Source organism: Stylophora pistillata, chromosome 3 (genome assembly GCF_964205215.1).
Source record: "Stylophora pistillata chromosome 3, jaStyPist1.2, whole genome shotgun sequence".
Classification (NCBI taxonomy): domain Eukaryota; kingdom Metazoa; phylum Cnidaria; class Anthozoa; order Scleractinia; family Pocilloporidae; genus Stylophora; species Stylophora pistillata.
Genome location: NC_142521.1, coordinates 27210096 through 27235095, shown reverse-complemented (window position 1 = coordinate 27235095; position 25000 = coordinate 27210096). Strand labels below are relative to the sequence as shown.

The window sequence follows — 25000 nt, the reverse complement described above, 5'->3', positions numbered from 1 at the left end:
CGGGACCAGTCTCCAGGAACGTGAGAACTCGGAAATGGGCTATTGCATGCTGTAAAACTACTATTCCTGAGTATCTGTAAAATTGTACTATATAAGTAGAATAACCACATGCAATAAAGGAGAGTTACACAGGTGAAAGGGACGAGAGTACTTATTGATTATAACCCATAAATGACAACTCTACAACCATATATGCTTAAAACCTAGCCTGATACAGCTCTCATAGTCTTTCTGTAAACTGCATTATCTACCTTTGTTTAGGTTATAAATAACATGATTTCTCAATCAATCTCAACTCAATGCAGACATTTCTTTTCAGACTTTTTTCGCCATATTCTCCAAAACACTTTAATGTTTCATAGGAGTTGTGTTCCTTTTCCTAGCTACAAATGAAACACGAAAGTGTATTGAGCTTCTACAATAAAAATAGAATGTTGGTATTGTTGTATGCTCTTATGTATACTTTCTTGTGTGGTAAACTTAGGGTTGGAAAAATGGAGGGAAACACTTTCTTGTTACAGTAGTGAGATTAAAAATAACCGAGAAATGTTCACTCCGGGATTGAGCTTAAGTTTGAAACTGAACAAAACGTTACTAAAAGCTATGAAACAGTCAGTTGCAACACCCTCCCGTAAAACAATGTAGTAGAAAGAGCCAATGCTCACCTTAGTGTCATCTCCTTAGCAGAATTAAATCATTACTTGCCCCTCTTGTGTTTCCTCTTTTGAATTCCACCAAAAACATACTTAAAAAGTTCCAAATTCACGAACTAAACTGAATGAGTTTGCCAGAAACATGGCCCTTCTCGCTCATCCCATGCTCCCTCCCAAGTCTTGGTACCAGACTACCTCTCATTTGCTGAAAGAAGATTGAACTGAGCTCGATACCAAACCGAACTCGATCTGAAACCAATACCACAAAGCAAACTGAGCTCGACATGAGCAAATGGTGTTTGTTGAGCTGGATCATTTTAGTTTTCTGGGCAACCGAGATCGATTTCCCTTTCTCGAGCTCGCACAACAACCTGTACACGATTTTCACAAATTGACCTCCATTTCACTCGTACTCGCCAAATACCGAGCTCGATGACAGCCACTTTACAAGCGAGCTCATTCTTCGTTGTGGACCTCGATCAAGACTGAGCACGGTTACTTCGAATGCTTCGAGCTCACTTTTATTCGAGCTCGTATTAAAACTATCTCGATTGAAATTGAGTTCGATTGAATTCGTACTCGATTCTACTCGACCTCGAAAGTCATTAGGCCAATATTGAGCTCGACTGAAACTGAGTTCGATTGAAATCGTACTCGATTCTACTCGACCTCGGAAGACATTCGGAATATTGAGCTCGATTGAAATTGAGTTCGATTCAATTCGTAATCGATTTTACTCGACCACGGAATTCAATCGGCCAATACTGAGCTCCATTGAAATTGAGTTCGATTGAAATCGTACTCGATTTTACTCGACCTCGGAAGTCATTCGGAATATTGAGCTCGATTGAAATTGAGTTCGATTGAATTCGTACTCGATTCTACTCGACCACGGAAGTCAATCAGCCAATATTGAGCTCGATATCCTCGATATTCTCCTCTCTTTTTTTCTTTTACAACTAAATGAATGAATTAAATGAATTATTACAAAAAAACACCTTTCAAACTATTTCCCCTTGTTTCACTGCTCGGTATTTGTCTTTTTTCCCTTCTCCAATCATGATATTGTTGTTGCCATTTCGCATTAACAATTTGTTCAAAAAAATTAGCATGTAACCCTCGAATTTTTCGCATATCGTCAGCGGCGATTTTCATTCTATCCCTCAGCGGCGAATTTCCCAGCCATATTGTTGCATACCTATTTTATACCTTTCTTGTCCCACATTTTTATCCCACACACTCTAAAATGTTAGATTTATTTTAATCAACCCTGCCCAACCTTCCCTCTCATGATCATATGCATTTTTTTGGATCATGGCAATATTTAATGTACAAAGGAAAGACATGTTTACGTTGACTTTACTTTAATTCAGTCAAGTCGTAATTTAAACAATATAAGCAATTTTTCGTGTTTTAAGCGAAAGGGAAAGGCTCTTTCATACATGGTATACGAAACACGGACACCCAATAGAAATTTTCATAACACCTTATCTTTATTTAATTAACTGGAATTGTAAGTTTGAAATAAATGAAGTTAGTCGTATACGTGGCCTAATTGACTGAATGCCCTTGGACACACATTTTCTCATGAGTTACTTGGCAAAAGCCTTGTAGAAAAATACATACGCATCTTAAATGTAAACACTATAATAAGCCTACCGTCTTGAAATTGGCCTTCTCTCAAAGTTGTCTTTGGTATATTTGTAATGATTGGCCATAAGAATAACATTTTGCTTAATTTTCTTTTTAGTCAACGAGTTCAAATATTCATTATGTTTGAATGGAATTTTTACGCTTTTGAAACTGATTGACCTTATACACTTGCAACTTTTATATAAAAAAAGTAAATGTGACAGCTTGCAATTTTCTTTCAATCGAAGATTTTACACACTTAAGAGCTGCTTTGTATTAGGGCTTAAATAAAGAGAAACTGGATGTTATAACGGTCTGACTATTCAAAGAAATTGTTTTAAGTTTTCATTTTAAAAAAATTTCAGAACTGGAGTTTCAGTCGGAAGCTGCAGATGCAAAATGGCAAAAAAATTCCTCGCTATTACGTTATAACTGCCACCCCTCCACTGCCGCCACATCCTCTCATCCAGGTAGGATTGCAGATCTTCTCTTCTCAATCCTTTTCTTCTATTGCGGCCCAGCTTCAGTTGTCTTCATGCTGACTCCACTTCTTGCGTGTGCACGCCAGTGCGGGGATCCACGAAGTTGTGGGCATGGACAACGACTTCATGTATATTAATGTTGGGCAGCCCAATCACTCTATTGTACGCTGCCCAATCGTCAGTGTGCACCTCAGTTCCCGGCAGAAGACATTTCTGTATAATTGGTAACAGTGTCTTGCTTGAGAGTATTCTGAGGACACGATTCCAAAAACCCACGATTGACGGGCAGCCCTCCTTCGCCTGTTGTACTAAAAGATGAAATAAATGCAGATTTTAACTTATTAGTCAACTAACTTTAAGACGGTTTATCAGCACCATTTTGATTTTGTACCATTTGACTATATTTCTTTTATTTCTGTGTTTTGTTTCATTTTGTTCTTGTTTTTTTCTCGCTTTTTCTCGTTATAGTGAGAAGTGTTTTTGTGTATTCGCCTAGTCTTCACTACTTTTATCTTCAGCTTGTGGTTGAACTTGCTTTCATCGCACTTAGCCACAGTACCAGGACCCCCAAAAGGAATGAATGGTCTGTTTTGTAGATCCACAGAACAGATGTCTTGCAGTCGTCTACAAATCTTTGAAGTCAAACTGGCATTAATGCCCAGAGCTCTCACCATTCTGTGCTGAGGGTCATCTTGAGTGAAGTAGTAGATAGTCTTGAGAAGGGTTGCTAAAGGCACCTTTAGGAAATCCTCAAATATAATATTGGTCCTAAGACTTCTTCTTTTGGAGCATCCGCTGCATCTCCTGTTGGAGGATTAAGGGAGATATGTGCTTGGAAAGTATGACATGAGGTGGTTATGAGACTCACAGTAAAAAAAGAAAAAAAAAACATATGCAAGGCCCGTTTCAAGCGCACAGCTGTTTATAGGCGGATGTATCGATGGATGAATAAGAAAGAGAAACTCTATTTATACACATTTAATGTTATGAAATTGATGTACGCATAACGCCGTAAAAGGGAACATGTGTTCCTATCTTATAGTAACTAAATTTTCCTGTTTAAAACTTTCCCTTTAGGAACATGTTGCTTTTTGCAGCTACACGGGTTACAAGGGGAATCATGTGTTCCTTATTATTGTAACCACATCTATAAGACTGGTTACTCAATATAAGTCGTAGACGAAAATAGAGTATGCGTAGTTTTTAAAGCCCTCTATAACAATATGCCTCGGTTTATTCAATCTTTATTTCAAGTAAGAGAAAATAGGAAAATCTTAGGGGCAAAAACAAACTTTTTTTCCTGGCTGTAGCTAAGACCACAACATACAGCCTTTAAAAATCGACTTCTTACATTGCTGGTAAGGCTTGGAATGCATTACCTGATAAGCTTAGAGTAATAGCCGAATTTGGCCCTTTTAGGAATGAAATAAGAATGCCAAGTAATTTGTAATTTTATATCATTATTTCTATTTAGGCTTATATTATTTTTAAACTCTGTACTTGTATTCATATATTTTTCCTCGCCTAACAAGCCTCATTTTCATCCGATTTGAAATAAAGTCATTCATTCATTCATTCATTCATTCGTTCATTCACCGATCTTATTTAAATTTTGCATCCTTCAGCTCCTGTTTGTTACTAGTCCCTGTAATCACTTCAAGGGGAGGGTTGTTTAAGTAATTTTCCTTACCTTTGCTTTATTATCCATGCTTCTATCATATCTCGCTGAAGGGAATTTGCTTTAGGCAGCGCAGAATGCTTTAAAATTGTAGAATAATAACACTTTGAGCAGTAAACTTCCTTTAAAGCAAAAAGCCTCCAATTTGTTTTAGGCAATATATTTATTCTATTTCATGAAATGTTTAATCTTTCCCAAACTGATACGGGAAAACAATTTCTCTTCTATCAATATTTTTTTAAAAGTACTCACTCAATCAGAACCCTGGGGCTACAGGTTAGAAACAGCAAAGTTGCTGTTCTAATTACATTATTGTTAAATTTCAAATTTAGTCGGTTAATCAATCAGCGCTGGATATTTGAAAATATATTTACTATTCTTTTGAAGTAGATTCATTCAATGTTTTATTTATGCTGCTTTTTATAGGAATCAAACTTAATGAGCACCAGGTTATAAGAAGATATAAGCAAATGAAGAAAAAAAAAACAAAACAAAACAAAACAAAACTGAGTATATCCAATGCGACAGGGTGGGAACGGGACACTTAGGCACATGCTATAAGCACACGCCCAGGCAAGAATAAAACTTGAAAATCAAAAATAGCGCAGAAGAAAAAAAATATTCTTAGAAATGCTAAAATCCACACACTAGCGACATATTAAATCGAAAGACCACAAAATAAATCTATATATCGCTGAAAATATTGCAATATTCCAAGTACACACCAATCCATAGTAACAAATGCTACTACTTGGAAATTTTGTTTCATACTGTTTGATTAAAAACATACTTGAAGGCATTTTAGTGCAAAAGCTTTCTAGGTTAACTATGATAGATAGAGAGTTCCAGAGTCTTACGATTGCATTAAAAAACCCCGATCCATTTCCTGCTGATCAATACAGTTCCTCCTTTTGTCGATTTTGTGAATCAATCCCATGTTTCAACTCTAACTGAATGGCGAAGCTCTTTGGAGATGGAGAGAAGTTGCGCTTCTACAACTAAGTATTCTGCCTCTTGGCTACCGATTAACAGAATCTGTTGGCGAGCGTGTAGGCGAGAATATGCCAAACTACTTGAACAGATTCAAATTGCGTTCCTTCCCTTGAAGCTTGATAGTTTTTTTACTCCAAACTTGATCAATATACCTTTGTGGAGCCAAAAATGGAAGGGAAATATGCCACAGAATACTCAACTGCAGAGAAATGGGCGCCTGAGTCCTAAAAGTGACGATAACATGAACGATTCGTGCGTGAAGACCCAAACACCGTGAATATGAAGTGATTTTATGCTTACTGCAAATTGCGGGTAAGTGTGAAACTCTGTTGATTTCATCTTGTAGCTGCCGTTATCTTAGTGATTCTTCACACATTCGCAATTAAAGACAATTTTTCTCTATCAAAACGCTCGCAAACACAACAATTGTGCCAGCACGTGTTGCCCACGATCAAAAAATCTTTCCAAAGTTAAGAAAGCCAGATCGCAGTTTACGTCAAGGGCGCCAAAAACTCGCGATCATACCATGAGGTTGCTCTAAGGAGCCTTTGATTGATATGGGAACCAATCTGCCATGATAACGTCATTTGATTCACAGTCACATATTTTTTATGTAAATCTTCAGCACTGAAAATGACATAGCAATTTAATCTTTAATTCACTGATTGCCAGATCGAAATTTTTAATCTTATCGACGCCAAATTAAACTGTTTAAGGTTACCGTGCACCTTCAGGGGTGTCTCAAGTGCAAGCAATGTAGAGCGTCCGGTTTAAACTGTAGATATCTAAACCCCTATCTCAAATTATAGCTTATGGAACTGGAAATCAGACTATACCAAAATGTTTTAAAAATAATGAATTTTCCAATTTTTCACGACTTCTAAATACGAGCGCCCCAATCACCTTTTGAACGTTACATGTCAAAGCGAATTTTGTTTTACGCTTATCTAATGTGTTCCTCCGTTTCCGGGGCCAAAGCACTAAAAAAGCGTGTCTGCGCTTTGCCGTAATCAGTTTCAGTGAAAGGTTAAAGAAAATTTTCGAAATAGGATTAAAGAAAGCGTAGATTGATCGTACAAAAATCGCTCTGGAAAAAAGTATTTAGAAATAAAAAATTCTGAGGTACTAGTTTGTTGTTTAGATGTAAAACTAGCTACTGTCAAAATTTGAGAGCAATCGAACAAATTCCCTTTGACTTGTAACCTTAAAAGAGTGAGATAGCTGGAAATCTGGTGGGATTGCAAAGATTACACTGAAGAAAAGGTTAATCCTGCTATTTGTTCAAGTACTAACACTTTTATTACCCAAAAACTTACAAGCTAGATCCAAAACTGAAACAAGTTAATACTAACTTTTCGGACAAAATCATAGCAACTGTTCTGCGATGACTTGGCAACCATAAGCATATTGCTAAACAAATGTGGCAAATTATACATAGAAGTCATTACTATTTTGAAGTTGTTGTATTGTAACGTTTTATATTATTTTCTGGTAGTGTTTCCATTACTTTCACAGATAAATTTTCAACGTGCTTTAGAAAAAAAAATACACAAAGGTGTAACAAAGCAAGTTTAGTGGATAGTTTCATTGTAACTGTAGCTTGTAATTATGAACTTTACTTTTAATTTATCATCATTTAACCAAGCATTTTTAAACGCTTCTCCATCAACCTTCAACATTTCCTCTTCCTTTAAATCTGTGGTGGGGAGAGTTACAGCTTTTTCCGCATTGCCGTTTAACGGAACCACCCTGTGAGAAAGAAGCAATGAATTAATGTTAGTTTCTTCAATTTCATTTCTTTTTTAGCATTATTTTGTGTGCCTAAAATAAAATGCTTATTAGATAAGTGATCAAGTTAATTAAGCCGGAAAATCTACCTGTTCCTCTTTTAAAAGCAATTTAGTTCACATTTTATACGAGGACCTCAGGCTCTGAATAGCTTAGTTTTCTACCTGATCTTTGCAGTCACACGGTATAGTGCTGACTGCAGTTGGAGATAGAGAGCGGAGTTTTCCCAGATTCCTCGCCATCTGTGCCTTTCAGGAGAGATAAAGAAGGGACTGGCAATGGTCGAGTTGACGTACTGGTTGAAGTTGTCTACCTCCCATCTAAATGATGTGGTGCTCCCCTCCTTTAGCGTTATGGTCGGTGACGTATCGTAACTCTGTTCGAAGAAAATAGATAAAACAGTTCGCTAATGCAGAAAAAACTGCTATTTATCGCTTGATAAGTTATGCCGTTGGACAATAAAGGTATTGACATTGCTTTCGGAACAATTCCAAAGACGGTATATTGAGTGGCTTATACTAAAATTACTAAACTCAAATGCATAACTGATAAACTAAGTAAACATACATAAACGTTGACCGACAGTCAATGAAAACTAACCTTGTGGTACAAAATTCTACGCAGCCGTTCTACCTCGCCAGCCTGAAGTACCATGTGGCTCGATGCCGCTGTCACCACATGGTCTTCAAAGTCCTTTCGCCGGAAGACTGCGTGGCAGCCGCTGACGGTGCACTGCACTGCCTTCTCTCTGCATTGGCCGAGATGAAGAGTAATATGGCATCTGCAAGTGAAATAAATAATGGTAATTGAATTGAGTGGAGTGCAATTTGGGCTGAAATCATACGCGTGGTTTCAAAATCGGACGAGCGCGCAGCGCAAGTTCGATTTGAAATCACCAGTATGATTTCTGACCAAAATTGCACAACACGAGGATTAATTACCACTTTATTACATCCATTTTGAAATCGCCCAAAAACAAGACTTGGTCAATTCAAATATTTAACTGATGCAGTACTGCGCCGGTTTTTAAATAAAAAGTGGAACCGGAAACGCTTTTACATCTTATTTTGTTTGCAAAACAGAAATACTGACGTCATGTGTCAAAAACTCAGTCAAGCGTAGAATGATGCGATTTAGAGCAAAAAATGGCACGATTCGTGAATAAATCGCACCCAAGTAGAGCCAGTGAGGTTACAGGGAACACCAGTGATTTGAAAATGGATGCAATAAACTGAAACAAAATAAAAATCTACAATTGTTTTTTTCCAAGGTCTCTGCAGACTAGATGTTGTTTTGACGAGTGACATGGCAATAACATGATTGTGCGGCTCACATGTGCTAAAGGCAGATTTTACTTTAGACAGTAATTCCTTCCAGCTGCCAAGTTTAAATAACGAAGAATATCCTGCTATTTTCCGATATTTTTTTCCGATGATACGATTCCATCAAAAAACGGAAAAAGAACTGCAGGGCTAACCTTGGCATCATCTCTCCGCATGCAAGGGGACAATAAATTTTCTTGTAAGGACATAGCTCGGCCAGATGTTGGGTCAAGCCGTCTCTGTACGTGGACATCCCACAGTCTGTACAGGTAACTAGTTGTTTGTCGCAAGTCAATATGTGCGAAGTCATCTCTTCTCTTGTTAGCGTATGCTGGCAACCTTCGTTCACACAGTCGACCTTCTGCTTCGGGCATTGTTTGGAGTGGTCCTCCGTTTTTTCGTACGTGCCCGTCCACGTACAGTCATGATTGGTACAAGCGACCGCCAGATTACTCGTCAGGTTGTTCAGCGCGATATTTACGTTTAGTGCTGCATCACTCGCGATCTGAGCTCTGCACACTGGGCACGATGGTTGTTGCGTGGATGCCATCAAATTGGCCAAGCATTCCTGGCAACTGGAGTGCCCGCACGAAAGTGTTACTGGTCTGAGCATTGTAAAGTAACTGCAGATTTTCAAAAGGTATAAAGAAACTGTTGAGCATAGTCAATCAATGTGTTTAAAATAAATACAACACTTTTGGAATTAGTGTAAAATAAAGCACTATCACGAACCAGATGCAGCAGTCGAGACTTTTATCCGTCTTTACAGTAAACTTGAATTGTGGCATGGTAAGCTCAGTGCCAAAAACTCAAACTTCTTTCAAGGAGGAAAAGAAACTGTTTTCACGTGCACAGAAAAAAACGAAGATGACTCGTACTTATAACACACCGCGCCGGAAAACTGCTAGATCTGACAAGTGGAGTTCTTAAAGATTCCTTTTCACTGATTGGCTCAGAGGTGAGGTGAGATATTTGTGGTCAACTCAAAAAGACAATCACAAATACTGGAATTTTCGTTGCTCTAATTGCAGTGAATAGACCGGTTCACGCTCTTGAGTGCATGCTGGGTAATTAGGGCAAGCAAATCCAAAATGGCGGACACGCTCGGCTACACTCTTTTGCTTGATCTGAATACTTAATGAATATCGGCTTTGTTTCAGAACTGGTCGCAATTTTTAGTATTGACAGTTCAAGATAAAAGTCACAGCTACATTTTGAGCTCTGTATTTTCGATTTTAATGCGTCAAAAAATAAGATATATAATGGTTAACTACCGATGTTGTGTTGGAGGTTGTAACAACGACTCAAGATATCCAAAAAAGATAGTGAAACGGTCACATGTCGAAAATCTTCGCTGGCATTTTATTCCGAAGGATCCAAAGAAAAGAGCCCAATGGATTGCCAGCATATCCAAAGGACTTGTTGGATTCGAACCCGGCAACTACAAGACTGTTTGTTCGAATCACTTTCAATATGGAAAGCCAACGTACTCCTCACCAACTCCAACTTTGTATATGGTGCCAAGTGACTCTAACAAACCTTCACCCAAGAAAAGAAAGCTTGTGGCAAGACACGAAGTTGTCTCTACTGCTGAGGCATCCAATAACTCAAGCTTCAAAGAAGAAGGAACTCAATGCTTGATAATAAATCCGCTAACATACGGAAGTATGAAGTTTGCTGATTTAACAACAGAGCAAGATGTCCAGCGTTTCACTGGATTCCCTAACGTAGAAACATTTCAATTGATGTTTAATACACTCTTTGAAAAAGCCATGTGTATGCACTACTGGAAAGGAGACAAAGAAAGTGCTTTGAAGGACACCACCAAGCCCAGGTCAAATAATGTACAGAGAGCTCTAACCTTGGAGCAAGAGTTTTTGCTAACCATGATGCGAATCAAGCTAGGACTCTTTGTATTTGATCTGGCTTTAAGGTTCAAAGTTTCCGAGGCGACTGTCAGCTCTGTCTTTACCACTTGGGTTAAGCTGATGTCTAAAGAATTAAAGTGGATGATTTCCTGGCCAGATAGGTATTTAATTCAAAGAAATATGCCTGATATGTTTCGACGATATTACAGAAAGTGTAGAGTCATCATTGACTGCACAGAACTATTCTCTGAAACCCCATCAAGCTTAGAGAATGCGGCAATGTGTTGGTCAAATTACAAACAACACTACACGTTAAAGTTTTTGATAGGGATAACACCAAATGGCCACATATCATTTGTCTCTGAGACCTTCAGTGGGAGGTCATCTGATGTTTTTATTGTAGAAAACAGTGGTTTCTTAAACTATCTTCAGCCACATGACCAAGTTATGGCAGACAGGGGATTCAAGATTCATGACCTGTTAGCATACTACCAATGTTCTCTAACAATTCCACCCTCCAAGCATTCCAATCTCCAGATGTCAGGTGCTGATGTTAGGAACACATCACTTATTGCTAATGTACGGATTTATGTCGAGCAGGCTATCAAGCGAATTAAAGACTTTGCTATGTTAAAGCAAGAAATTCCCATTAGCATTCTTTCCCATTTGGATGACATAATCATCATTTGTGCAGCAATATGTAATATGAAAAAGCCTTTGAGTACATAGATTTCATTTCATCAATTATGTTTGCATTTTGTACCAGTCCAAAATGTTCCCATTCAATTTTCTCACAGGTTATAAGCTATGGTAGTCAAGTTTATTTACACATCTTCTAGAATACAATTCCTTTATGGAATTACACAAACATGTTTGTATATAGCTACAACAATGTTCAAACAATAACTTTGAAACTTTAGTAATACTAAATACTATAATGTTTTGGTTTCATCCGCACTATTTTGTACTATTTAGTAGTTTGTTGAGGTCATATTGCTTCCACTCTATAATTTTAATCATTATCTATTGCTTGTTCATTGCAAAATCTGCAAATGAATGTTGATTCTTGTTCAAAATTTGAGCAGGCCCAGTGAAACCATAGCATACAACATTCACACTGAACACTGTTTTCATCATCACATTCAATTTCATCTGGCTCAAGACAGGGTTTTTCACAGACAGCACAATAATAAATAGGCCTAGTACCTAGCAACACCCTAGCAACATAAGTCTTGAAAAAAATTGTTAGATTTGGTATGATATCTTGCCACAGTTTTAAATCAAACTCAATAATTTCAATATGAGCACCACTAAGTGGAGTCCAAACAACAAAAAAGGTTTTAGGACATCCTGTTAGGGCCATTTGTCCTTGTATCTGGTAATAATAACTGTGGGTTCTCTTGAGCATGATATTCCCATTCACTAATTCTAGATAAGTTGTATTGTTCCAATGCTCATCAAATTTCATGTCTGCAAGTGAGTATGGACATTTATACTCAATACAAGAATGACCACAGCAATCGCAGTGAAAAATACCATCTGGGGTAGCTCCCACAAAAGGGTAAGTTTTAGATATAAACAAGCCACAAGTCTGAAGCTTTGCATTTTTGTGTTTTTTGGATTCTTGTGCAAAGAATGATGCAGCAGCATCTCTCTCATGTTCTCTTCCCCATTTAATGGCAGGTATCATTGACAGATCGGTACAATCTAAAATTCGCTCAAGAAGAGGTGTTACTTTGCAATTTGGCTTTCTTTTTCTAAGAATTGTTTTTGTCTTTGTGTATACTTCATGAAAATGAGATGCAGTTATTCTACCTTTTCTTTGCTCTTTCCATATACTGGAGTTAGCCTGATCCCTTGTGGCCTTTTCTAATTCTTTAATGCTACTGTCATTGAAAGATAATTGTTCCAGAAATTGTCTCACTAATTCATCAGCATCTACACCATTGTTTTTAGAGGATATATCATCAGCTATAATTTGTAGTGATGGGGGAACATCATCAGAAGTTGGTGGTGCATATGAAATATGGATGACAGCATCAGGATTTATGTTTCGAAGAGAAGCTAGAAACTTTTGCTTGCTTTCTTCGGTAACAACCCTCAAGGATTCTGGCCGAGGATCAAAGTTCTGTTTTTCCTTGCTATTAATAGCATAACTTGGGTTTTCTTTGACTACCTTGTGGCTTTGGAACACCATGTCCTTTAATTTCATGGGTTGGATGTCTTTCTTGCTAGTATTATTCCACACACATGCCTTATCTGTGCAGGAAGGATCTGTGAAACCTTTCTGGTTGGCAAACTCAACTTTATATAAAAGGGCTATGACATGATTACAGCACTGACTGTATCCAGCTGTACAGCTACAATATGCCCCAAGAATTTCACCGGGAGATTTACAAATTATCCACACTTTATGAGGTTCTTCGCGAATTCTTTGAGATGGAGTGACAGATGCAAACAACAGAACTTTGTCTTGTCCATGAATTGTTTTTGAGTATACAGTGTGCACAAAACCACTTTTAAAGTATGAATACGCTTTTCTGATTTTATATTGACCAATATAGTCAGTGTCGAAAGCTTTTTTTCCAAGTATAAACGAGAATATTTGACCAATGTTTGTATGCGGCCACTTTGTTACACAGTCCTCCCAATCGACCATGGATAACGGATCCTTTATACCGCATGTGCGTAGTAGTTCTACATGTTCATTTTGTAGTGACTTGGCTTGGCTTTCGGCCGAATCTCGAATAGGCGTTTTATGTTCAAAAGCTACCAAAGCACGAGCAGCAAGATCCGAGTGTGTCCCTCCAGAGGGCAAACCTCGCTGTTTAAGATAAAACTGCAATTCCCCACATGAAAGTTCCAAAAAATCTTCGAGGTGCGTGGCCATGATCGTGTTGTTGGGATATTGAACTGTCAACGACTTTTGAGCGAGATGGCAATAACATAAAGAGCTCAAAATGTAGCTGTGACTTCTATATTGAACTATAAGTATTCAGATCGAGCAAAAGAGTGTTGTTCGTATCCGCCATTTTGGATTTGCTTGCCCTAATTACCCAGCATGCACTCAAGAGCGTGAACCGGTCTATATGTCAATGACAAAAAAAAGATACCATTCAAAACTAGATTCTTTGTCTTTTTCACATCACCCGTCATCAGAATCATTCGTTAATGCCAAAAGTTTGTGGTAAAAGATTGCGAATAAAAGATTAATCGATTTAAATTTAGCCGTCACCGAAAACTCCCCAAGGAACTGTTATGAACAGCAACACGAGTCTTCGGATTACATATTACACGCGCGGTGAAGCTTTTCTTCGCGTTATAATTTTTTCTTTTTTTCGGCCAGAAAAATAGCTGATCAAGATTTACCAAGATTGCTTCTGATGTTCATGTCTAGATTTGGAACTTCTTGCTAAAACGAGTGCAAAAACACCGCCCTTAATTTGTAATTCTGTGAATGATGTCATTCGATGATTTTGTAATACGATGATTGGCTCATTCATTTAAACGTTTTGTTCGTATCACATTCGCGTCTCTTCAATTTCACCACGCCGCGCTTCGAACATGTCAGCCTTGGAATCACAAACAGACGTGCAGTACAGTAAGCGAGCCCTCATGAGGACTTTTATTTATTTAGATCGACCTTTGTCGAAAGCACCGTCTGGGAAAAAGATGGAAGCCTTGAAGGCAAGTGGGAGGTTGGTTGACATCTCGTTTACAAAAAATCACACAGATGCAGCCATGGGGAGATTGCTGCTTGCTAGCTTCCCTTCTTTGCTCGGAATTGATCTGAAAAGGTGAGCCTCAATGTAGATTTCACTTACAAACTTTCAAAATTTCTGTTCTTGTCAATGTACTATGAATACTTCAAGCTTAGCCGATCACGAGCAAGCACCTAAATTATAGATTCATTACGGTGGTCAATTATTAACTAGTAGTTTCAATGTGAACGTTGGTGCTGGCGTCAGAGGGATAATTTCAAAACACTCACATGTCAGTTCATTTGCTAAAGAAGAAAAGAATGTTCCAGGTTCACCTAAGTCACCTAAGTTTTGATAAAGTTGCTGTGAATTTGGCATATCATCACTGTCTCTAGCGTTAGGGTCAAAAGTATGAAATGAATCATTTGATTCACTTAAAGAAGTCAGAGTGACATTTCTAAAAATAGCAACTGCCTGCTTGTAAGTTGTGAAAATATTCTTCGATGCTGAACAAAAGGAAAGGCAAGGATGAATGGTGTCATTCACATTCATCAACCCTTGTCGGCGCTCTCCATATTTTATGGTTTATATATCACAATCAAGCTTTTGTCCTTGAAAATTCGCTGAAAGCCTTTCTGCAAGACCAAAACATTTTGAGGGATGTTCGACGTCATTGAGCAAATGACAACTTATTAATGTTGCGCTCAAGGACTTTTCTTTTGATTCAAAGGTTGAAAAACAATTGCTCCACGACGAATGGATGCTCTCCAAGGATGAAATCAACTCAGAATTTGTCTCGTGGCCTAAACAGTCATTTTTGTATGCAGTTGAATAGTTAGCTAACAAGCGATCCACATTTTGTTGAATATCTAGCTTCAGCAAGCGATCCACATTTTGAATCTATGATTGCAAGCTTATCTTGTGTCTCCACAGGCAAATGTAACTCAATGGTCGAATTATTTACCTCAACGGGCATTGGTCGAAATCGAAAACTTTTTCAAAATTTGGCTTTTTGTCCGTATGGTAAAGAATACGCTGCCGCCTCGCTAGGGCTCGCCAGCAATAATTTTCCGAAGAAGGGGTCAATAATTTCTGTGGTTTATATTAGTGATGACACTTTTTTAAACAAGAATATTTGCGTTTAGCGAAGCCTGCCTGTTGTGTTAGAAGAGCGTGGGCAAAGTCACGCGATGAAAGGGTGAATGAGAGAGACCTGGGAATGGGTTTTTTAACCTGCAAACATAAACTGCAAACATGTTGAATGTGATGTTGTTGGCTTTAATGAGTGTCACCGGTGATGCTAGGCTGGATAACTGACATTTTTATTTGTCTTTATAACTTTATGAACACTTCATAGGTTTAATTATGATACGCTGAGTTATTAGCACATGCTGATGCACCCTCTTCTTATTAGAAGATCAGAGTTGTTTTGTGATTCTTCAACAATATTTGGGAGAAATACCCATACATAGATAGCGGACAGGGACATGATCCCTGTTCTTTGATTGTTTTCATAACTTTACTTTCTAATAACATTGAACAACATAACGATTCACCTATTAAACCATTTATTTGATTCTTACAGTTTGACCTTTGTCAAGTCTTACGAAAGAAGCCATAGTATGGCCACTGTCAAGAGAGGCGTGATGAGTGGGGAAGAGTTTGTGCGCCATTATTCTGCGGCGCACAAAAAAAAGATTTATTTTCACTCGCAGCTTTCAGGTACGGATACGTTTTTGTCATGATTCGTAAATGACGTGGTTTGCACCATAATATCCATTCCTAGGTACTAAGTCCTCAGGGGTTTCACTTTAAGGTTTTGAGCAGTACTTTTCACTCGTCACAAAAGAAATGAGATGGATGAGCTCATGACAGGCTGCAGGCTGGAAAAACTATATTTACAGCCAGCCAATTTCTCGCTGACGCACACGAAATGAAACCTCTGGGTCCTGTTATTGTGTTACATTGTCTGAATGGCACGAGAGAGCAATAATTGTTATCCTTAATTGCTTGTTGGTGTCGTATGGCCTTGATCCCCTCCTGAATTGATGCTGATGTTTAATCTTTAGTTTTAATTTGTTTTCCTTTGTTCGAAATTCATTATCATACATGACCAAAATAAAAGGTACAATTTAATTTGAACTACTGCCATTTCCCGAAAAGTCGTATTGTAAAAGGTAATTTAACTTTCTGACAGGTGGTTTGAGGTATTTCAGGCATCAACTGGTTAATTAACATCTTTTTTCCTTACAATTCAGCTTCAGCTACCACAACGTCAACACAATCCAGCACAACAGTGGATTTGACCATTATGCCGCCTCAAAATGGAAGTAAGCCAATTCAAAGTATTAGCAGATTTACAAATCAGAATGTGCTAGAGAACGGGTAGAGAAGAAAAATCCAAGTTGATAGAGCTCCATTAATGTCACATTGTCTTGATTCTTTGCCCTGAGACCAGGATTATGTTGTACATAGTTTAAAATGAAGATCTTGCAAAATGTTTGCAACCTTGATTCTCAGATTCCTTCGTGTCTTGACCCTGACTACTCACGACTAGGGTTAGTAAACAATTATTGATAATTAATTATTATTGATAATTAAACTAGGTTGACACAATTTTAATCTGAATTTGATTTTTGACTACAACAGTTATGTTTATGATACTGGAGACCAGAAAGATTTCAACAAGTTCATCTTTACAGTATTTCATAGCATCTTCAATTCTATACCTTTATTTAGTTTAAACAAAAATATTGTTTTTTGTAGCTGCTACACGCAGGCTGTTAAATGCCATGGCACAGAGGGCAGGTGTGAGCTCTGGAGATGGTAATATTTTACTTACCACTTAATCACTAGAAATAGTGGATTTGGTATTCAAGAATATTATAACTGTATTGTAAAGACCAGTTCCCTATTTCAAAAGTTCTTGTTTTGTTATTTTTCAGATTGTATTGTAACTGCACCTTCTGGTGAGGACGAGCACAACTGTGATATTGGTAGGTCATAAATCATACTTTATACCAGTAATTTACTTAAAAAAAACAACACTGCATTAAGTAAAATGTATGGGAGACTACAAATCAGAACCTCTGAAATCCAGGGTGCCCAGCATTTAAATTTTGTGCGAAAACTGAGTTTTTTTGTTGCCTTAAGGCATTAGATTAATTCTCCTGATACTCTGATATTGATTTGTCAACCACATCATTACATTCTAGAATTGGACTGCATCATAACAGATGCCACAACCGTCTCAACTGGCAACAGTCATGCTAAAGGTAATGACTCAATTCTATATAAGCCTAGATTTGTTTAAGTTATAAAAAATGAAAATATCCCACTTGCTGCTCTAAAATCTTCTATTCTCAGGGACAAACAAAGAAAGGCATGGGCAGCCAATCCATGCATGTTGGTTACAATGACTAATCATTATGATAATACTTCCTGCAAATAACATTGTGTCAACAGATCATGTTAAAGTATTAGCAATGGAGCCTGAAATGGGTAGGTGGTATATGTTTGGCATATGCATGTGTGTATAGCTAACTTCAGCCACTGTCAATTTGTAGCATGTGAGGTATCTATTCAGGTGAAACTATAATTGCACTTCATAAAGTCTTTGCATCATTTGCATGCTTGCATGTAATTTAAAGGGCTTCCTAATTTGTCAGTGCAAGATTATAATATTTTTTGTTGACATCAGCATTAGGCTTGAAAATGGCTAAATAGGTAAACTTCAAATACAAAGTGGATGTGATTCATATAATTATACAAAAATTGTTTTTCAGTTGGGAATGTTGTGGAGGACTTCTCCACCTTTGGATTTCCTGAAAGTGGGTATATTTTTATTTTTACAAAGGAAATTGTTTTCAACGTACCTAACTGACTTTGTTTAACAAGGGTAGCACATAATAGCCTTTTTACCAACAAACCTTTGGTGCTAGAATTCCTGATCAAATTTGAATTTAAAAGTGAACACATACACATGCTGTTGGTCAAAATTAAACTTAAGTTAAAATGATTTCAAGCTGTGTTGGTCCTCACTTGCCTTTGTCTCTTTACCATAATTATTCATCATCCATGACAAATTATTGCTAGAAGATATTAAAGGGAAATTGATTTCAACCTTGATTGAAAGCATTTTAACTACAATTTCAGTTTGACCTACAATGTATAAATAATGAACCTAGTATCCAGGGGTTTCATTAATGTTTTCTGCAGGAGGGCAACTGGTTTTCACAGGCGGGCAAAACTCTTTGAACTGAACTTCTTTTTAAGATAAACTTTCCTCCAGACCGTCAGATCAGGTGGGCAAAACCATCCTCACAACCGGTCAATTTGCCCAGTGCCTGGCCCTTGATGAAACCCCTGAGTATCATACTATTTTTCTTGCACACAATTTAGTCTTACAAAAAAAATATATGGATTCAATTAATGAACATAAAACACAAGATGATATTTTGTCACCATTTCATAAAATATTATTCATTACTCCTCAAACTATCCTGGGGGCTATTTAAGACTATCCTCTGTTTTTTAGTTATTATCATAAGGGTTACTTTTATTATCATTATGAATATTTATTATTACTATTACATTTAATATTATAATCATAGCTGTCGAAGAATTTACTTTTGACAAGGACTGTATGGTTCTTTTGTGTTTTTTAGAAGAAAATGATAAAGATTATAAGGGCAGTACAGAAGAGGTGGCCCTTATAATAAAAAAGGTGACATCTGTCACCAAAGGAAGGGTTGTGTTGCCACCTTTCATGACCCATTCTCTGAGAGAGGTAGAGAAGTTCTTTCTTTGTTTTAATTGCATAACAGTATTTTCTTCAATTATTACACATTGAAATCTCTTTAATCTGCAGACCACTTGCAATGGAGAGCAAAGCTAATTGAGCAGATGTAAATAGTGAATGTAATAATGAACATGGTTGCAATTTGCCTGATTGTATTACCAGTTTAAAAAGAACTTTTCACCTGTTTTCCTGAAAACAAGGAAGAAACCTAATTTATATATGTCACAGATTTGTAATCAATTTCAGTATTTGCACATCAGACTTCCACAATAATGGATACTCGAATGCATTCACTAACCATCTATTATCGCTAGTTATATTATTTTGTACTAGATGATCAAACTGCCGCTGCATTATAATACATAATACAATTACTTGTCTAACAGATGTTGTGGCAAGGAAGAGAAGATGCAGCAGTGTGCCTCCTGGTACTATTCAGTCAGAATAATTCTGAAAAATTTGCTGATCACCTTTTCAGGTAAGTAAGGATATTTTAAAATTTACATCACAAATAGGTTGTGAATAATAAGAAATGGAAACTACACAACAACGTGCATATCTTACTCTAGCATATATGACTATAAACTATAAACTTAGCACAAAAATAAAAGCAATGGTAATGCAGAAGCTGTGATATAATCAGCAACTCGCTCTATCAGAAGGATTGAAAAGTGCCTTAATTATCTAACCTTCCAGACTTACACATTTTCTATACAATGAATAGGGAGACACTGGTGAAATATTAAAAAAAATTGATATAGTGAACATTGTCTGGCAACCACTCTTGATTCACAAAGTTTTGATCTTAGAAGGAGAAGTTTGATGCTAGTCACTCTTTGGGCCTAAAGGGTTAACTCTATACACTGATTTCAATGTGAGGTGTGCTAGTTGTTTATCAAATGATAAACCTACAAGAAAACAACAGAGTTTCTGCACATGTTAGGGGACGTAGGGAATGGAGATTCAGCCATGGTTATTGTGTTTTTTTACATAAATCTGATTTTTACCTGCAAAAGCCACATAAAAAAGTCAGGCAAATCCAAACCAAAAAAGTTTTGACCTTAAACTCCAATTAAGAAGCTAGATGTAATCCCAAAAGATCATTGTGAGTGTTACCTGTATGTGAATGTTTCATATCTGTTATTAGTAAAACAGGCTAAAACCTTTTTGGAATGGCAAAAAAGAATCTGGAATGAACCAACCAGTACAAAATTAGCCAATCAGCTAACTTTTAACTTGTTGAGTATGCTTATCACACTCAAAAAGTAAAAACTGTCCAATCATCAATGCGTAATGTGACAACTCATCAAAAACAAACTTATTCAGTACACTGAATGAGTTAGAAATTGTACTGAATGAGTTTGAATTTATACTTAAGAAGTTTGCACACAGCTGTTCAGTATTAAGGCCCATTTAAAAGATTTCAACATTTACCCCAGCATGACTTCAACAATTTGTTGAACCTAATTTTCGGTGCATTTTTTCAAAATTTTTGAAAACGTAAAAGATGTTGAGAGCACGTTGAATCAAGTTTAAATTTGTTTAACTTTCAACATCGATTGAACTTTTCCTTTGTACAGCCTCTGTAAGACCTTTGTACATTGTAAGGCCTTATAAATAAACAATTATTCACCTCAGATTCGGTGAATGTTGTCGATTATTTGATGATATTCACCATGCCTTTGGCAAATAATTGTTTTAGTATAATTTCAGAGCTAAACAATAGAGACATTTCTAAAATCATAACATTTTAGTAACATTTATTATTATTTTATTTAACATTTTAAATAAATCGCATGGAGCAGTTTATATAGCATCATATAAGAAACCGCTCAACCAATCAGATCGCTGGAAACTCTTTGCTCAGCTCTGAAGTTATACTAATTGATGATATTCACCACGCCTTTGGCAAATAATTGTTAAATATGCGTATTATATACATATATTTTTTCAGGGTGTTAAACAACGGTTGGCACCATAAAGTTTTAATTTGGGTTGCTGATACCCAGTCAAATGAAGGGTCTAAAGGTGAGTTAACTTATTGATAGTTGAAATAAACATTTTCCATGCCTGCAATTTCAGAGCTACATAAGTTGACATAAACAGGTTTAACCTCTATGTAATTCACCCATGAATATCAGAAAACTGTGCTAAGTGACTTATTGTGTGAATGCATGTTTCAACCTGTGTTTCTCCAAAAGTAACAGTTGAACTGCAAAAATAATCATGAGGGAATCTTTCTTTCAATTGAAATGAAGGCCACATATTAAATTCCACTAACTTTGTAGCCAACTCAAAATCAACCAAAGCCCAGCAGGAATTTCTTGTCTTGAGCCCTTCAGGAGAGCAGATCACCATCTACTTCAGCTCAGAAGATGATGTCATTGGGCAGTGACATTAACATATTGGCCTTGTCTCCTTCACCTCCACATGTAAAAACTGGAAGTGGAAATACCAAAGAACGCACACTGAACGAAAAGGGTAGGGAGCAATTCCCGGTGTTAAGATCTGCCCTTCCAAACACCAGGGTCAGGTGGAGGGTGGGTGACTGGCTTACCATCAGTCACCAGAGCCTTTGTTGGTAAGAGAAACCCACATGCAAGGCTATGCGCTAAGGAAAATTGAATGGAGCCCAGTGCAGTGAAAATATGAAATCTAGGGTGCCCAGCATATGCTTTGTATAAAAAAAAAAATTCCTGAGTCACCCAAGAGCAAAAGGGGCCACCAGGCACTGCTAGACGACAGCCTTGCACATGGCATTATGCATCTACAGGTGGAATGACAATAAGGGATTATGAATGGATGCACACCTTAATCATAAATGTTTTATATATGTGATCATCTCCTAGTTCAAGCCAAATATGGAGTGGGGGATCAAACCACACTGCTTGTTGTGGTCCCATCCCAAATTCCACAGTGCTTGGAAATTTTAAATGGTAAGAAGTAAATCCTATAGCTTAATTGATATGTTTTGAGCAATATTTGTTCTGAAATTGTTTCCAAATTAATTTTGTTGCAGCTGACAGCTATCGTAATCATGCTTGTTTGTCTTAACATAAATGGTAACATAAATTTTAAGTATAGTATGTTAAAAAAGTGTCAAGAGGTGCTATTGTTGTATGAAATACTTAAAAATTAAGTATATTTCTTTATAGAAACAAACTTTGATGTACAAAAACTCAAGGATGCACTGGCCAATGCTTCAGAAATGGTCACAAATCTTGCCAAGGAAAGGTAATGTACTTGCAATTGTGGAATGCTATCATCCGTCAATGCCTATCCCAAGGAGGAGATGAGGTTCAAACCAAAATCCCCTCGAATAGTCAGCAAAATAATATTAACTAGTGCAATATAACAATCATGAGATGCTGATTAGTAGCATGTCACCCATCAAGATATATGTCACCTTAATGGAAATCTGCATCTGGCAAGATGAATCTGATGTTTGTGTAAAATTCATGTATTATTTTAACCTCTTCCAATGTTTTTTCCTAGAATGAAATTGCCAAGGGCCAAAGTAAGTGAAGAAAAGGTACTGATAACAAAATGAAAATAAATATTGCCCTAAGTGAGTTTCTTTCAATCCTTTAATGTACAGAGAAAGAGTCTACTGAAATAGAGCCTATACCTGTTGTTAATCTTATCAGTTTATTAGTTCCAACTAATCAATCAACCCAATCACCAACAAACCATAACTTTTGAATTTTGGCAGTTAAATTTATAATGCCTTTGGACACATACAATGTTAGGGCTAGAATTTTTTTATGTACCTGGTACATTACTATTACTAAGCTCCGTATTGTCACTGAAAAGCCTCACTGCTGAGATTGAGATGGGGAGAAGTAATATTAAGGTGAATGCTTTATTCCAATGGAAAATTACCTTTGGGTGGTTTGATTAAAAATAATCAATACCATGGTGATATACAAACCCTTTTAGTTTAATCAAATTAATTTAGCCCTGTAGATACAGATAGAAATTAATGGTTGCTTTGGTAGACTGGAATGTGAAATTTTATGGCTGAAAGTGCAAAAGAGGAAACAAAGGAAGGCTTGGTATACGTATATGTAGTGCCATATTTAGATGTTTACTTAGAGATGTTGAATGTGTAAAGATTTATTTGTCATTTGCATTTTACCATCTTATAGGAGACAGACAAAGATCATGATCTAGAAGATGATGAGGTAAGCATAACAAATATTCATAAATAAATCACATTAGTCTGGATTGGATTATTCCGGACCAGCTGGACTGGATTGGTTTGCACCGGCTAGACTGGATTGGTCTAGACTAGCTGGATTGGATTGGTCTGGACTAGCTGGAATGGATTGGTCTGGACTGACTGGACTGACTGGACTGGATTGGTCGATACTGGCTGAACTGGATTGGTCTGGACCGGCTGGACTGGATTGGTCTGGACCGGCTGGTCTGGATTGGTCGAGACTGGCTGGACTGGATTGGTCTGGACTGGCTGGACTGGATTGGTCGGGACTGGCTGAACTGGATTGGTCTGGACTGGCTGGACTGGATTGGTCTGGACTAGCTGGATTGGATTGGTCTGGACCGGCTGGACTGGATTGGTCTGGACCGGCTGGACTGGATTGGTCTGGACCGGCTGGTCTGGATTGGTCTGGACCGGCTGGACTGGATTGGTCTGGACCGGCTAGTCTGGATTGGTCTGGACCGGCTGGACTGGATTGGTCTGGGCCGGCTGGACTGGATTGGTCTGGACTGGCTGGACTGGGTTGGTCTGGACTGGCTGGACTGGATTGGAATGGACTGGTTGGACTGGACTGGCTAAAACGATTTGGTTGGTGTTAATCTAAAGATTAATAAATGTTAATTTACTAAACATGTTTAATCAATCAAGATAGATTGAAATAAAACCAATTTACTCTAAGCCTGCTATGTATACCGTGGGAGTATGACAAGGAGTAAAAGCACTTTGGTGTATTTTTCCTGCTGTCATACTTCCACAAGGTTTTTTTGTAGGTGAAGTTCGGTCCAGCCCCAGCATCCACATACGATGCAATGGAAAAAACAGTGGAGGATGAAGGAGACGAAGGTAACATATTGTCCCTCATACTAGCGCTGTAAACTAGATTATCAGACTTCATAGCAAAATACTCCCCCTCTTGAGTACTCCCTCTTGGCTTAATTCGTGTTATTGTTCTTTAAAATAGGTCTTCCAAAGAAACGTAAGAACAAAAAAAAGAAGAAAAAGAACAAGAAGAATAAAAGGAAGAGAGAACCAGAGCATCATCAAGAAGTTATTGAACCAGCAGAGAAGAAAACAAGGGTGGAATAAATGAAGCAAGAAATAATTATAAAACTGTATGAATGAATGGGTGTGCGAATGAATGAATGAATGAATGAAGTGAATGACTGAGCGAGCAACTATAGGAATAAAGAACTAAATGAAAGAACTGAATGAACGAATGGAAGGATGGGTGAATAAATTAATGATTTAGTGAACAAACCAAATAACGAACAAATGAATGGATTTGATCAGCAGGGATTTGCTAAAGCAAAGGCATAGAAAAAACCAGGAAAGATTTATTACTCGACGTTTCGGGGTCATCGTGACTCCATTATCAAGAGACTAGTTTAAAAACATGCAAATAAGGAAAGGTACAAGAATAGCATAAATTAGACTGAACGGCTTAAACAAACACCTTGGCGCGGATGGAATCCGTTTGCACGTTCAGTGTTGGCTTACGCATGCGAATATACAACATTTCATTAACAAGGCAATCAAATTTGCCGTTACATTTCGTGATGACGTTGAATTGCTCGATCAAGCGTTCAGGCATTTCACTATTGTGCTGGAGGTGGTAGTGTTTGTAGATAGAAGATGATTTCCTTGTGTGCCCTTCTACGCGCTCGTGTAAGTGACCACGAGTATAGCGCACATACCCTGCATCACACAGGTTACAGTTAAATTCATAAACGACACATTGTTGGTTAACAATAGGGGGCTTAATTTCGTGTTGCTTAAGCTGTTGATCGAGCTTAGGGCTAACGACTGTCCAACCAGTGTTCGTTAGCCCTAAGCTCGATCAACAGCTTAAGCAACACGAAA

At 37.5% G+C, this 25000-nt stretch overlaps 3 protein-coding genes and 1 pseudogene across 9 annotated transcripts in view; 1 reads left to right on the top strand and 3 right to left on the bottom strand.

Moving 5' to 3' along the window:
- The window catches only part of LOC148735405 (uncharacterized), a 2598-nt gene extending 2559 nt beyond the window's left edge, over nt 1–39 (bottom strand). Inside the window, exon 1 of one of the 2 annotated variants that reach the window (XM_088754865.1) lies at nt 1–39. This exon is cut by the window's left edge and continues 1492 nt beyond it. The gene's annotated coding sequence lies outside the window, so the exon portion shown is untranslated. The other variant, XM_088754866.1, reaches the window with a different exon arrangement.
- Nucleotides 40–2212: 2173 nt separating this feature from the next.
- On the bottom strand, nt 2213–3582 carry LOC148735404 (uncharacterized; annotated as a pseudogene).
- A 3132-nt stretch (nt 3583–6714) lies between these two features.
- Nucleotides 6715–8594, bottom strand: LOC148735403 (uncharacterized). The gene is made up of 3 exons (XM_088754771.1): nt 7827–8594; nt 7391–7602; nt 6715–7187 (listed from the first exon to the last, which is right to left on the bottom strand). Exons 1-3 carry the CDS (start codon nt 7878–7880, stop codon nt 7010–7012), a joined length of 444 nt encoding a protein of 147 aa, XP_088610897.1. The 5' UTR covers nt 7881–8594; the 3' UTR covers nt 6715–7009.
- Nucleotides 8595–13832: 5238 nt separating this feature from the next.
- LOC148735402 (uncharacterized) lies at nt 13833–24287 on the top strand. 6 transcript variants are annotated; one of them, XM_088754212.1, is made up of 16 exons: nt 13906–14213; nt 15703–15839; nt 16376–16447; nt 16884–16943; nt 17063–17113; nt 17333–17392; nt 17583–17618; nt 17903–17947; nt 18785–18906; nt 19305–19396; nt 20873–20946; nt 21768–21854; nt 22074–22152; nt 22414–22486; nt 23067–23983; nt 24102–24287. In XM_088754212.1, exons 1-14 carry the CDS (start codon nt 13981–13983, stop codon nt 22466–22468), a joined length of 1203 nt encoding a protein of 400 aa, XP_088610338.1. In that variant the 5' UTR covers nt 13906–13980; the 3' UTR covers nt 22469–22486; nt 23067–23983; nt 24102–24287. The 6 variants fall into 6 exon arrangements, with proteins under 6 accessions (XP_088610340.1, XP_088610341.1, XP_088610338.1 ...); XM_088754210.1 differs by having other exon boundaries at nt 13918–14213; nt 22414–22450; XM_088754213.1 differs by having other exon boundaries at nt 13920–14213; nt 22074–22240; nt 22414–22435.
- Nucleotides 24288–25000: the final 713 nt, after the last annotated feature.